Below are 15,182 nucleotides of genomic sequence, written 5' to 3'. Positions count from 1 at the left end.
GAAAAGGGAACAGTCAACATTTCAGGCTGAAACCCTTTGGCAGGACTGAAGAAAAAAGCTGAGTAGATTTAAAGGGTGGGGGCAAGGGAGAGAGAAACACCAAACGGTAGGTGAAACCTGGAGGGGGAGGGATGAAGTAAAGTGCTGGGAAGTTGATTAGTGAAAGCGACAGAAGGCCTTGGGAGAGCAGCAGAGGAAGGCGAAGGGCAGGCAAGGAGATAAGGTGAGAAAGGGAAAAGTGGATGGGAAATGGTGAAGTGGGGAGGGGGTGTTGGGAGGTATTACCAGAAGTTTGTGCAATCAATGTTCATGCCATCAGGTCGGAGGCTACCCAAATGGAATATAAGTGTGGCCTTATCATGCCAGTGGACATTTGCCCTTGCACATCCTCCTCACTACCATTCAGGGCCCTAAACAGTCCTTCCAGGTGAGGCGACACTTCACCCGTGAGTCTGTTGTGGTCATTTACTGTCTTCGGTGTTCCCGGTATGGCCTTCTGTGTATCGGTGAGACCGGATGTAGATTGGGAGACCACCGCCAGGTTTCTACACTCCATCTGCCAGAACAAGCGGGATCTCCCAGTGGCCACTCATTTAACTTCCACTTCCCATTCCCATTCCGATATGTCCATCTATGGCCTCCTATATTTTGTGTGTGATGCTGTGTATGTGTTTGGTGGCATTACTTAAGTAAGGACATGCTTGGATTCAAGGGAGTGCTGGGATGATTCTACTAACATCCAGTGACTGGCAGCTTTGTGGATGAAAAAGCCTTGTTAATGAGAGAGGTCAGAGGAGAATGATCAGACTGGTACAAGCTGACATTAACTCAAATAATCATGCATTATAACAATGGGGTGCAGAAAAGCATCTCTGAATGCACAACATACTGAACCTTGAAGCAAATGGGCTATTGAGCCGAAAACCAAACTACTCACAAATTTCACATCATATGCCAGTGATTCTGATTCTAGGTTCCATTCCTGTAGTTCATAAAGTGGCCACCAAGTGTGTATTACTGTGTGTATTCACCTAAATATATCATCCCACTGCATTCCTTTTCTGCCCCAACTTGACAAGCCCCCTGTACCACTGTAATGTGATCAGTTTGCTCTGGTGCATACAAGATGAAAGAACTGGGTACCTGTTTTATGTGCAAGGACTAAGGTTTCTCCATACTGCCCCACTCTCTGCTCAAAGGTGTTCTCAACACATCCTTGGAAAGAATGTAACATTCTCTCTAACATCGGAATCGCCAATGTGTGGCTGATTAAAGTGGAGAAGGGGCACCTCAGACCCTTCATCGGGTGTACATGAAATCCCAGTGAAGAGCAGAATGAGGTCAGCACCTTACCTGCTCAACCCATCAAGCAGATCTGAATGCACCTGTGACAGAGTTTGTAATTGCACATTGGCCTAATTAGCCACTTAGAACCTTCAGGGGAGGGAAGTTGTCCTCACTCACAATGGACTGCTTTAAAGTAGACTTTGCTTAAATCTAACCTCCCTCTATTTGACTCCATTCTCAGCAACTACTCTTCCATTTCCTACTACAAAGCTTTCCATTTATCTCCTCCTAGATGAGCCTTGTTTTCCCATTCATCTCTAACAAACTCTACTAACTTTGTGAGGCCTGGTGTGTGGAATAAAATCCTTGTGTAATTTCTTTATAGTGAATCCCTATGCAGTGATACCCAATTAGGAATTAGTACACTAGGGCTATTCAGGATAAGACCATACGACATAGGAGAAGAATTAGGCTATTCAGCCCATCAAGTCTGCTCCACCATTCCATCATGGCTGATCCCAGATCCCACTCAACCCCATACACCTGCCTTCTCGCCATATCTTTTGATGCCCTGACTGATCAGGAAACGATCAACTTCTGCCTTAAATATACCCATGGACTTGGCCTCTACTGCAGTCTGTGCCGAGCATTCCATAGACTGAAAAAATGCTTCCTTATTTCTGTTCCAAAAGGTTGCCCCTCAATTTTGAGGCTACGCCCTCTGGTTCTGGATACCACCCTATGGTATGATACATCCTCTCTACATCCACTCTGTCTAGTTCTTTCAATATTCGCAAGGTTTCAATGAGATCCTCCCTCACCCCCTCACATTCTTCTAAATTCTAGTGAGGCCCAAAGCTGTCAAGATCTTCTCGTATATTAATCCATTCATTCCCGGAATCATCCTCGTGAACCTTTGCCAGACTCTCTCCAATGACAAAACATTCTTTCTGAGATATGGGGCCCAAAACCATTGACAATACTTCAAATGTGGCATAACGAGTATCTTATGAAGAATCAGCATTATCTCCTTGCTTTTATATTCTATTCCCCCTTGAAATGAATGCCAACATTGCATTTGCTTTCTTTAACAGAGACTCAACCTGTAAATTAGCCTTCTGAGAGTCTTGCACGAGGACTCCTAAATCCTTCTACACCTCTGATGTTTGAATTTTCTCCCCATTTAGATAATAGTCTGCACTATTGTTCTTTTTACCAAAATACATTGTCATACATTTCCCAACACTCTATTCAATCTGCCACTTTTTTTGCCCATTCTTCCAATTTGTCTAAATCCTGCTGCAATCGTATTGCTTCCTCAGCACTACCTACCCCATCTCCTATCTTCGTATCATCCAGAAACTTTGCCACAAAATCATCAATTTCATTATTTAAATCATCGACAAACAATGTGAAAAGCAGCGGTCCCAATACTAACCCCTAAGGAACACCGTTAGTCACTGGCAACCAACCAGAAAAGGCCCCTTTTATTCCCACTTACTGCCTCCTGCCTGTCAATCATTTCATTTTCTATGTTAGTATCTTTCCTGTAACACAATACGATTTCATCTTGTTAAGCAGCCTCATGTGTGGCACTTTATCAAATGTCTTCTGAAAATTTGGAATACTTTGGAAACTGCTCTAGACAGAAATAAAGATTGTTCTTTGTATGATATTCAGGGACTTCCAGGAAAAAATGGAAAAGATGGTAAACCTGGACGTGCTGGAGAGCCGGTAAGAAGCTAAGACTTTTATCTCACAACATCCAGGTCCAAATTACAAATGTAAAATTCCAATCTTCCTAATGGGGAAATAAAGCAATTTATATACAATCCATCATAAAAGAGTTCAGATCGTGGGTAACATCCTTTTAAAAATTCAGAAATAGAAATTGTATATGTTTGGCATTAAACATTGTTTTATGTAATGTTAATATCAACAAGGAATGTTTAAAAACATTTTATGTCATGGAAAACCATTATTCAACAGTCTCTGCTTTAATGTTTTAGGGGAGGCCAGGTATCCCTGGACCTCCTGGCAGGAATGGACTCCGCGGAATCCCAGTAAGTACTGAATTGTTAATATTAACTCCTACGCCTGCAGTGTATGAGATCCAAGGTACTAATTTTTTATATTGAGGACTCATCTGAATTCATTTCAGATATTGTGCTTTAATTTGGCCAGGCATATGCATTTAAAGCGTATTCCAATTGCGAGATGATAAGATAAGGTAAAATGAGATTAGCTTTATTTGTCACATGAACATACAGTGAAAAACACCGTTTGCGTCAATAACTAAATCAGTCTGACTATGTGCTGGGGCAGCCTGCACGTGTCACCGTGCCTCTGGAGCCAATGTAGCATGCTCACAATTTACTAACCTTAACCCCTACATCTTTCTTGAACATTGGAGGACACACGAGCACCTGGAGGAAATCTGCATGGTCACAGGTGGGGTTGGGGGGAGGGTGGGCAGGGGAGTGGGGTTGGGAGCGTGGGTAAACATGTAAACAGACAGTAGCAGGAATTGAACCCCAATTACCGGCACTATAAAGTGTTATGCTGACTGCTACGTTACTATGCCACCCTCCCCACCTCCGTCCCACAACTGAGACTTTCTCCTTCAGCAATCCAAGTACACCCTGAAATACAGGGACTGGATGATGACTGAACTCAATCATATTTGCTGCCTCCTTAAATATAAAGATTCCGAACATATGAAACACCAAAATATTCTTAGAGACCACCCTTATTGCGTCACAAAGAAGACAAGTAAATTTTTAAAGGGCCTTATTTTGAAGTGCAAGTTTGGACTGTCACAAATAACTATCTGACCCATTACTTCAAAATTTCTTTTACACAGGGTTTTAAAGGCCAGAGGGGTGCAGATGGTTTGATTGGTCCGAGAGTAAGTACTGGAAACATAAAACCCGAAGGCTGAAATATGGAAAATCAGGAAAAACTGTGCATATTACTGATGTAAAAAGTCCTGTATCACACTCAGATGCCCATGCACTTTAGATGGAGTTAGTATTCCCGCAATGTAAATTTTACCCAACGTTCATTTTCTTGCTCATCCAGAAAAGACTAAATATTATTTAACTTGGTTTATAGCATTCCTCAGGCTAGTGGGAAGAATAATAATTAATTAAAAGATTTTGATAAATTCATCATACAGCAGATGGTGGCAATCTGACCTAAAAACAGAAAGCAGTGGAGGTACTCAGAAGAAAAAACAACATCAGAGGCAAAGATATTAGTGTTTAAAGACCTTTTTTAAAGATGGCTTATGTATAGTTAGTAAATTTAAAAGAATAACTGTGCATAGGAAGTTACTTGTTTGGCAATTATCATTGAAATTTTACAAGTTTCAATATTAAGGCAATCATGCTTAACACTGAAGTAATGATTTAAAGAAAGAAATTCTGCCTTTGTGAACAACTAAAGTGTCTGATCTAATACGGTTTTCCAAATAAACGAATAAGAATTCTGATAGAGGGAAGCATGGCATGCCAGATGTATTAAATGTGATAACAACAGTAAGTATCTATTTGCAATGGAGAAGCAGGTGAGAAAGTGCACTATGAGTATTTAAAATGATTTTTTTCCCTTGTATTGGCTTTCTGGCATTGTTTCAATGTGTAGTGCTTTGCCTAAGCATATAGACTTAAACAAGACATTGACCTTTTTTACTTGGTAAGACCCTTTCTGCCACTCTATTGTTGTTGGGAGTCTTGGGAAAATATGTTCAATACCAAATCAGTTCTAGCAATTCTTTTTTTTATTAATTGCCATTGATTCTAATATTTCTGATGTAGAGCCTGTTTTGTTTCAAGATGTGAAAAGACATCTGTCCAGATAAAAAAATAAACCTTCCTGAGCCAAAATGTTGTCATACTAAGTTCAGAAATTATAAGGTGGTGAAGAAGTCCTTTAAAAGTAATTTTCTTTTCTGGCAGGGGGAAACCGGGATGGCCGGGCCACCAGGTCCACCAGGTATACCTGGAAAGGATGTAAGTGTTCAATCAAACAAAACTAGAGTTTTCTTTAATTTAATTAAATATATATTTATATATCACACATGAAACATCATAGCCTTTTGAGAATTTGGCCTCATTCCATGTGCTCTATTTTACCTACAGTGTTAATTATTTTCCTTTGTGTTACAAGACATAATGTAATCATACATTAGCATTTGTCTTATAAATTCCATTTTTCAAAATTATGAACATATTACTTCACGCAAACTAACAAATTTTATAATGAAGGATGGACCTCTAGTGATGGAAATGCATGGCCACCAAAGAAGACAATTAGTAATTGATTCGAAGTTAAAAGTTTGTCAGAACTTTAGCTAGAGATTTGGCCTGCAGCCTGTTTATTTGATAAATAGAAACAGATTGCTAAATGAACATATCTCATTGAAAAACTCCAACTTCACATGCATCAAGAAATGCAAGTTTAAAAATATAGACACAATCTGTGTCTTTCGCAGTTTACTTTTTTCTCAGACAAATTCAACTGCAGCAAATATTATTCCATAATTAAGATTTTTGTGTATTGATTGCAAAAGCTAATTTCCATAACTCAAACAGCTGTAACATAGAAATCACTTGTAAAGCAGAAGATTCATCTAACTCGCACAAAAGCTCAATTTAAGTTGGGTAACATGAAAAAGTAGCAAACAAACAAACAGATCTCTGGACTCTCATCATTACGTAGAATAAACAGTTCTACGAAAATAGACTGAGTATATATTCATTAGGGTTTAGAATAAGAAAACTCAGTGAAACATACAAACTTCTAATAGTGCCTCTCTGGATGCAGGGAGGTTGTTTCCCACACTGAGGGTTTTGAACCAGGTGTCAGTGTCTTGGGATATTGGATAAGACATTTAAGAGTGATACAAGAAAGTATTTTTTCTTGACACAAAGATGTTGTTAACCCTGTGGAATGTTTACCACGGAAAGCTTAACCCTGTCTCTGTAGCCTTCTGTACTCCTACAGTCATTTAATAACGTGCCGTTACTCCAGCAACTGCTGATACATCACCTGTCTCCTAAACACTTCGAGATGTCCTGTGACTTTATTTTGTCTTGTATCAGGCAGAAAGGTATTTGTTGGATATTAATCAATCATCTTGACCCCAGGTTAGCAAAAGCCAGAGAAGGGAAACAAATATCCATCAGTAGTTTTGATCAAAGATTTAAGGAAGTTTGGGTAAGAATATCTGAAATAGAATAAAGATGTGAACTTCTAATACTGTAACTTAGAATCCATGTTTGTTTTTTTGTGGGGGAGGGGGAGGTTAGTAATTCCTATGCCAGTAACTGGTATGAGTACATGCAAATCCTTGACGTCCAAGTTCATCTTTTAGGCAGAAGAATGATCACAATCAATGAGTCAAGTTACTACAGTACCACAATAGATCGGTCTTGGTCTGGTGTCATTGTTCTTTGCAATTCATTACAGCACCAGTGTCATCCAATGAAGTCAAAGTCTGCAAGTTTTTCTTAAGAATCTACAGCAGTCAGGATGCCTGATTCACAGAATGCCAATTTAAAGTGTTATTTCAATAAATATATATTTTTTTCCTTTTAACTGATGTCTTTATAAAATTCTGTTTGTTTTGAAAGTATGTATTTTACAATGGAGCACTGTTTATCTTTTTAGGGAGAACAAGGACCTATGGGATCTCAAGGTCCTCCTGGTTTGAGAGGTGATCAGGTAAGATATAAACACTACCATTACCTGTTGCTTAAAGCCTCAATAAACTGCCTCTGCACATTTCCTTTTTAATTGCCTCCTCTCACCTTAAGTGAATGCCCAGTAGTATTAGATGTTTCAGCCCCTGGAAAAGGATACCAGATGTCTCCTCCATCTATAACTTATTTTTACTTTTATTAACTTCTCTTAGTCTCTGCCACTCCGGAGAAAACTACCCAACCTTCCTATAATGGATGCAATACTCCAGATGCAGCCTAACTGGAGTTTATAAAGCTGCAACAGAGCTTCCAGACTCTTGAGCTCAGTGTGTCAACTATAGGCAATTCGAAACAATAACTAAAGGAACTCTCCCTGTGATGCAGCTATCTGAACCGACCTATACAGTCAGCTTCAGACCTGCAGCATGGGAAAACACCACTCAGATCATTACATCCAAGCTAACAACAGGAATTCTGCAGATGCTGGAAATTCAAGCAACATACATCAAAGTTGCTGGTGAACGCAGCAGGCCAAGCAGCATCTATAGGAAGAGGCGCAGTCGACGTTTCAGGCTGAGACCCTTCGTCAGGACTAACTGAAGGAAGAGTGAGTAAGGGATTTGAAAGCTGGAGGGGGAGGGGGAGATGCAAAATGATAGGAGAAGACAGGAGGGGGAGGGATAGAGCCGAGAGCTGGACAGGTGATAGGCAAACGGGGATACGAGAGGATCATGGGACAGGAGGTCCGGGAAGAAAGACAAGGAGGGGGGGTGACCCAGAGGATGGGCAAGAGGTATATTCAGAGGGACAGACGGAGAAAAAGGAGAGTGAGAGAAAGAATGTGTGCATAAAAATGAGTAACAGATGGGGTACGAGGGGGAGGTGGGGCCTTAGCGGAAGTTAGAGAAGTCAATGTTCATGCCATCAGGTTGGAGGCTACCCAGACGGAATATAAGGTGTTGTTCCTCCGACCTGAGTGTGGCTTCATCTTTACAGTAGAGGAGGCCGTGGATAGACATGTCAGAATGGGAATGGGATGTGAAATTAAAATGTGTGGCCACTGGGAGATCCTGCTTTCTCTGGCGGACAGAGCGTAGATGTTCAGCAAAGCAGTCTCCCAGTCTGCGTCGGGTCTCACCAATATATAAAAGGCCACATCGGGAGCACCGGACGCAGTATATCACCCCAGTCGACTCACAGGTGAAGTGATGCCTCACCTGGAAGGACTGTTTGGGGCCCTGAATGGTGGTAAGGGAGGAAGTGTAAGGGCATGTGTAGCACTTGTTCCGCTTACACGGATAAGTGCCAGGAGGGAGATCAGTGAGGAGGGATGGGGGGGACGAATGTACAAGGGAGTTGTGTAGGGAGCAATCCCTGCGGAATGCAGGGGGGGGGAGGGAAAGATGTGCTTCGTGGTGGGATCCCGTTGGAGGTGGCGGAAGTTACGGAGAATAATATGTTGGACCCGGAGGCTGGTGGGGTGGTAGGTGAGGACCAGGGGAACCCTATTCCTAGTGGGGTGGTGGGAGGATGGAGTGAGAGCAGATGTACGTGAAATGGGGGAGATGCGTTTAAGAGCAGAGTTGATAGTGGAGGAAGGGAAGCCCCTTTCTTTAAAAAATGAAGACATCTCCCTCGTCCTAGAATGAAAAGCCTCATCCTGAGAGCAGATGCGGCGGAGACGGAGGAATTGCGAGAAGGGGATGGCGTTTTTGCAAGAGACAGGGTGAGAAGAGGAATAGTCCAGATAGCTGTGAGAGTCAGTAGGCTTATAGTAGACATCAGTGGATAAGCTGTCTCCAGAGACAGAGACAGAAAGATCTAGAAAGGGGAGGGAGGTGTCGGAAATGGACCAGGTAAACTTGAGGGCAGGGTGAAAGTTGGAGGCAAAGTTAATAAAGTCAACGAGTTCTGCATGCGTGCAGGAAGCAGCGCCAATGCAGTCGTCGATGTAGCGAAGGAAAAGTGGGGGACAGATACCAGAATAGGCACGGAACATAGATTGTTCCACAAACTCAACAAAAAGGCAGGCATAGCTAGGACCCATACGGGTGCCCATAGCTACACCTTTAGTTTGGAGGAAATGGGAGGAGCAAAAGGAGAACTTATTAAGAGTAAGGACTAATTCCGCTAGACGGAGCAGAGTGGTGGTAGAGGGGAACTAATTAGATCTGGAATCCAAAAAGAAGCGTAGAGCTTTGAGACCTTCCTGATGGGGGATGGAAGTATATAAGGACTGGACATCCATGGTGAAAATAAAGCAGTGGGGGCCAGGGAACTTAAAACCATCGAAAAGTTTAAGAGCGTGAGAAGTGTCGTGAGAGCATCCTGCAGGAGAGTGAACCCGCAGAAAGCATCCAGCCCAGACAGGGTACCTGGCTGAGCACTAGAGACCTGTGTCAATCAACAGGCTGGAATGTTTATCAATACCTTCAGGAGTTGAGGTACCCACCCGTCTCAAGTAGGCTTCAATTATACCGGTGCCTAAAAAGAACCTGGTGACCTGCCTCACTGACTATCATCCAGTTGCACATACATGTACAATGATGAAGTGCTTTGACAGGTTGGTGATGAAGAAATCAACACTTATCTGAGCAGTGACTTAGATCTGCTGCAATTTGCCTACCATCACAATAGATCAACAGCAGATCTGATTTCATTGGCTCTTCACTCAACCCTGGAACATATGGACAGTGAAGTTGCATACATTCATTGACTACAGCTCTGCATTCAATATGATGATCCCCTTAAAACTCATCAGTAAGCTTCAAGTCCTAGGCCTCAATACTTCCCTCTGCAACTGGATCCTCAAATTCCTCACTTGTAGACCACAGTCAGTTAGGATTGGCAACAATATCTCCTCCACAATCACCATCAGAAAAGGAGAACCACAAGGCTGTGTGCTTAGCCTTCTGCTCTATGCACTTTATACTTAAAACAGTGAGGCTATTCACGATTCCAGTGTCATATACAAGTTTGCTGATAACACCACTGTTTTTGGCTGTATCAAATATGGTGATGAATTGGCAAATTTATTTATTATTTATTTATTCATTCATTCATTGAGATACAGTGTAGAATCATCCCTTCCAGCCCTTTGAGCCACGCAGCCCAGCACCCCCTCAATTTAAGACCATAAGATATAGGAGCAGAAGTAGGTCATTTGGCCCATCAAGTCTGTTCCGCCATTCAATCATGGGCTGATTCAATTCTTCCAGTCATCCCCACACCACTGCCTTCTCCCCATACCCTTTGATGCTCTGGCTAATCAAGAACCTATATATCTCTGCCTTAAATGCATCCAATGACTTGGCCTCCACAGCTGCTCATGGCAATAAATTCCCCAGATTTACCATCCTCTGACTAAAGTGATTTCTCCACAACTCTGTTCTAAATGGATGTCCCTCAATCCTGAAGTGGTGCCCTCTTGTCCTAGACTCCCCTACCATGGGAAATAACTTTGCCATATCTAATCTGTTCAGGCCTTTTAACACTCAGATTTAATCCTACCTAATCAGGGACAATTTACAATTCACAACTAACCTACCAACTGGTACGTTTTTGGACTGTGGGAGGAAACTGGAGCACCTGGAGGAAACCTACGCAGTCACAGGGAGGAGTAGGAGATAAACCTGGCTCGCTGGTACTGTAAAGCATTGTGCTAATCACTACGAGGGAGACTAAAAATTTGACTGAATAGTGCCGCAACAACACCCTCTCACTCAATGGCAACAAGACCAAGGAGCTGATTAATGACTTCAGAATAAGAAAACCAAAGGTCCATGAGCCAGTCGTCAGCAGGTCATTAGAGGCAATGAGGGTCAGCAACTTCAAATTTTTCAGTATTATCATTTCAGAGGATCTGTTCTGAGTCCAGCACTTAAGTGTCCTTATTAACATAGCACAACAGAACCTCTACTTTTTTGGAAGTTTGTGAAGACTTGACATGACATCTAAAACTTTGTCAAGCTTCTATAGATGTGTGGTGGAGAGCATATTAACTGGTTGCATCATGGCCTGGTGTGGAAACAACAATGCCCTTGAACGGAAAAGCCGACAGAAGTAGTGGATACAACCCAGTGTATCATGGGTAAAACCCTCCTTATCAATGAGCACATCTACAAGGAGCACTGTTGCAGGAAAGCAGCATTCATCGTCAGGGATCCCCACCATCCGAGCCATGCTCTCTTCTTGCTGCTGCCATTAGAAAGGAAGTACAGGAGACTTGGGACGCACAACGCCAGGTTCAGGAATAGTTATTACCCTTCAACCATCAGGCTATCGGACCAGAAGGGGTAATTTCAATCAACTTCACTCACCCCATCGCTGAACTGTTCTCACACCTATGGACTCACTTTCAAGGACAATTCATCTCATGTTCTCATATTTATCACTTATTTATCTATTTATTTAATTATTTATTGTTTGCTTGCTTGTTTGTTTGTTTATTAGTCTTTCTCTCTTTTTTCCCTCTTTTTTATTGCAAAGTTTATTGTCTTTTGCATATTAGGAGTTCGTCAGTCTTGTGGGATATGGTCTTTCATTAATTCTACTGTGTTTCTTGTATCTACTGTGAACACCCACAAGAGATGAATCTCAGGATTATACTGTGTATGGTGACATATATGTACAGTATGTTGATAATAAACTTACTTTGAACTTTGAAATAACGTGTGTAATTCTTTACAGGGTAAACCTGGCCCTTCTGGACCTGAAGGAAAGCCCGGTGAACCAGGTCTACCGGTAGGTCCCACAGTTAACAATAAATAGAAGAAAAATGTGCATTGTGCAGTTGGGTTTTGGGAAGTGATGGGGGGTGGGAGAATGGTTGATGAAAATAAATATGTGCATTTTTCTGTAGGGATGGAAGAGTGAATTCTGCTTGTTTTGAATGCATGTATTTTACAAAGGGTATTGTTTATTGGATGCGTTATTTGATTAAGCTTCACCAACTGGTGATCAGATCACGGAAACTTATAATGTTCCATTAAAAACAAAAAGACTTCTCAAAAAGACTGAATGATTCAAAAGATTGAACGGTTGTATGTTAGGAGACTAGACATTAATAAGTATCCATTATTAGTATAATTATTTTTAACGTTGGTATCATTAATTTTAATATGTTCAGTTTTTGATTATTTCATGAGTGCTACAGGTTTGGTTTCTAATCTATGCTTTGTGAACCAAACTGTCATGTTAATGAAACTATCATTGTTGATGGCAGTGTCCATGGACAACAGAGACAGAAAATTCAAATGGCTCTCCTGTGCAGACTTCCTAGTAGACACACCTTTTAATTTTGTTTTGGTGAGGATAGAGTCAACTTTAACAGTAATAACTTCATCATCAACACCTGCTAGAAAGAAACAACTTATTTAGAAAAGAGAAGAAAGATATGAAAAATTAAAAGCAAACATTTTGTAATCATGCAGTGAGCCAAGATTTCAAAATTGTGCCCTTTTTTCATTCATGTTATAAAACAAATTTTTTTTGTGTTAAGTAACCCTCTTCATAAAGTACTTTGTCTATGCCAAAAACATGAATTTTGTACTGATTAATTGACTTATCTACTTTTATCTTATTTTAGAGATTAAACTAGTATTATTAGAAATTATTAGAAATTACTGTATTATTAGAAATTATTTTGAATTTTAGGGACCAAAGGGTTCAAAAGGATCAAATGGAGATCCAGGGTTTCCAGGAGTTCTAGGGCTACCAGGATCTCGTGTGAGTATCATTCGTTTTATTCCATTCTCAAAACTGAATGGTTCTGTTAAAAAATGTAAGGAACAGAAGCAAGAATGGTGAGCTATCTTGCATTTCAAGCCTGTTCTGACGATAATATAAATCATAGCTGATTTGCCAGCTCATCCATCCTTTCGCTGTATATCTGGACATAATGGCTCGACTCACACAGCCTTCTGGTGAAGATAACTTGAAGTTCCTCCTTATTGCATTCTTAAGTAATCTACTACTGATTCTGAATGCCATAACCCCTGATTATAGATTTCTCAGCAGAACATTCTTCCTGGATCCAACCTGCAAGATCTTTAATTTTCAGTGAGATATGTCATTCTTCTAAACTCAAGAGAATGTAGACCCAATCTGCTCAATATCTCATCAAGCAAAGAAAAAAATTGCCATCTTTGGAATCATTCTAGTGAATTTTCCCTGCACCCTTTACAAGGCAAACATATCCTCTTTTGGATAAGGCAGCTAAACTGTAGACAATGCTTCATGTGCATTTTCACCAACAGCCAATATAATTACTACAAGATATATTTACTCCACTTTTATAACAAAGACCCACATACCATTTGTCTTGAGTTAATTGTGACTTGTGAACAAAAACACATACTGTAAGTGCCACTGAACATCAAAATTAAAATCTTCTACATTTACAAAATATTCCGCTCTCCTACTTTCCAACCAAAATGACTCTGCTCAATCTTCTTATTGCCTTTAAAGTGTTCTACTTTGACATGCTTTATTACAGCATTTCCCTGTTACTGTCATTAGGCTAACAAAGGAATAGTTCTCTGTATTCTTTCTTCTTCCTTACATACTAGGATGACAATTGCTATCCACTCATGAGAACTAGGAAAGAGAGAAGTCACCCTGATCCTTTCAATCACTTAAATATTAATTGGAATATTCTGTTCAAATCTGGCCACATAATTAAAACAAGGACATGAAAGCATTGGAGAGAGTCCAAAAAAGACTTCCTTAGTTCCTAGGATGAGGGACTAAAATTACATGCAACAAACAATCTGCTGGAGGAACTCAGCACATCAGACAACATCTATGGGCAGACAGTAATTCTCCCATTTTGGATTGAAACCCTGCATTGGAACTGATGCAGAGTTTCAACCTTAAACTCACCAGTTCTGATTCAGGTTTTCCACTCAGAAGATTGTCAATTCCTTTTCTCCCACAGGTGCCGCCTAACCCACTGAGTTCTTCTAGTAGGTTGTTATTGCTCCAGAACCTAGCCTCTGCAGTCTCTTGTGTATTCACTAAAGTTACAAGGATTGGGTAGAGTGAGTGAGTGAGTGTATTTTCTGGTAGATATGAATTGATGAAATGTTAAGAACTAGAGGACATGAAGTGTAAGATAAAAGGGAAGATTATTAAGAACAAGAGTGACCTATTTTTAACACGGCATGTATTTAGATTCTCAAACTCACTGCCTGCAGATGTGATGGAGGGAGGTTCCATTGTGGTCTTCCAGAAGGAATTGGATAATTATATGGTGAGAAATAAATTACAAGCCGAAGGGAAAGGAGCTTGCAGTGGAACTATTGAATTTGGCCTGCTGCACCTTTAATCAGTTTGTGGTTGTTCTGATGGTGACCTTAATTGCACATTCCTGTTTAGCCACAGTAACTTTTCGTCCCCTTGCTTATCAAGTATTCATCTATTTCTGGAGACATAAGAGAGGTAGATGCTGGAATATGGAACAAGAAATCAAACTGCTGCAAGGCAAAAGAGCCTCATAAGCTTTCACTATCACACTTAAACTACACTTAAAATAACCAGAAACTGTAGAGCACTTGTTTCCCATCACAACTTGATCATAATTTCACTACATGTATTGTAACAATTTACATTTCCTAAAGACAAAGATAAACAACTATTTTTGTTTTGAATGACCAATTAAAATCCTAACCATGGAGACACAAGAGATTGCAGGTGTTGGAATCTGGAGCAAATTCTAACCATAATTTAAATCATTCACAAATGTTCCCTATTCCTCACTCCGACCATTTACCTCTTTTCACCTGCCTATTCCTTCCCCCAGATTCCTTCCTCCTTCTCATTCTTCTATTGCTCACTCTCCTCTCCTGTCCGATTCCTTCTTCTCCAGCCCTTGTCCTTTTATGCTCACCTGGCTTCACCCATTACCTTTCAGCTAGCATTCTTGCCCTCCTCCACCTTTTTATTCTGAAATCTTCCCCTTTCCTTCTCAGAAGGGTTTTGGTCCAAAATATTGATTTATTCATTTCCATAGATGCTGCCTGACCAGCTGAGTTCCTCCAGCACTTTGTGTGTGTGTTGCTTTAGATTTCCTGCATCTGTCGACTTTGTCGTGTTTATATTTAAATCATTCAGTCAGTTGGAGGTTGTTGTGGATAGTGTGGAGGGCTGTCAGAGGTTACAGCGGGACATTGATAGGATGCAAAACTGGGC

At 40.8% G+C, this 15,182-nt stretch overlaps 1 protein-coding gene across 1 annotated transcript in view; it reads left to right on the top strand.

The window, feature by feature from the left end:
• The window catches only part of col22a1 (collagen, type XXII, alpha 1), a 328,136-nt gene that overhangs the window by 296,228 nt on the left and 16,726 nt on the right, over positions 1–15,182 (top strand). The window contains exons 51-57 of the mRNA XM_063048837.1: positions 2,968–3,021; positions 3,297–3,350; positions 4,151–4,195; positions 5,247–5,300; positions 6,961–7,014; positions 11,682–11,735; positions 12,648–12,719. Coding sequence (XP_062904907.1) covers positions 2,968–3,021; positions 3,297–3,350; positions 4,151–4,195; positions 5,247–5,300; positions 6,961–7,014; positions 11,682–11,735; positions 12,648–12,719 — 387 coding nt within the window. The remainder of the gene's footprint in view (positions 1–2,967; positions 3,022–3,296; positions 3,351–4,150; positions 4,196–5,246; positions 5,301–6,960; positions 7,015–11,681; positions 11,736–12,647; positions 12,720–15,182) is intronic.

The sequence above is a fragment of the Mobula hypostoma genome, chromosome 1 (genome assembly GCF_963921235.1).
Source record: "Mobula hypostoma chromosome 1, sMobHyp1.1, whole genome shotgun sequence".
In the NCBI taxonomy this organism is placed as follows: domain Eukaryota; kingdom Metazoa; phylum Chordata; class Chondrichthyes; order Myliobatiformes; family Myliobatidae; genus Mobula; species Mobula hypostoma.
Note: the sequence above shows the minus strand (reverse complement) of the source record. Positions and strands in the feature narration are given on the sequence as shown.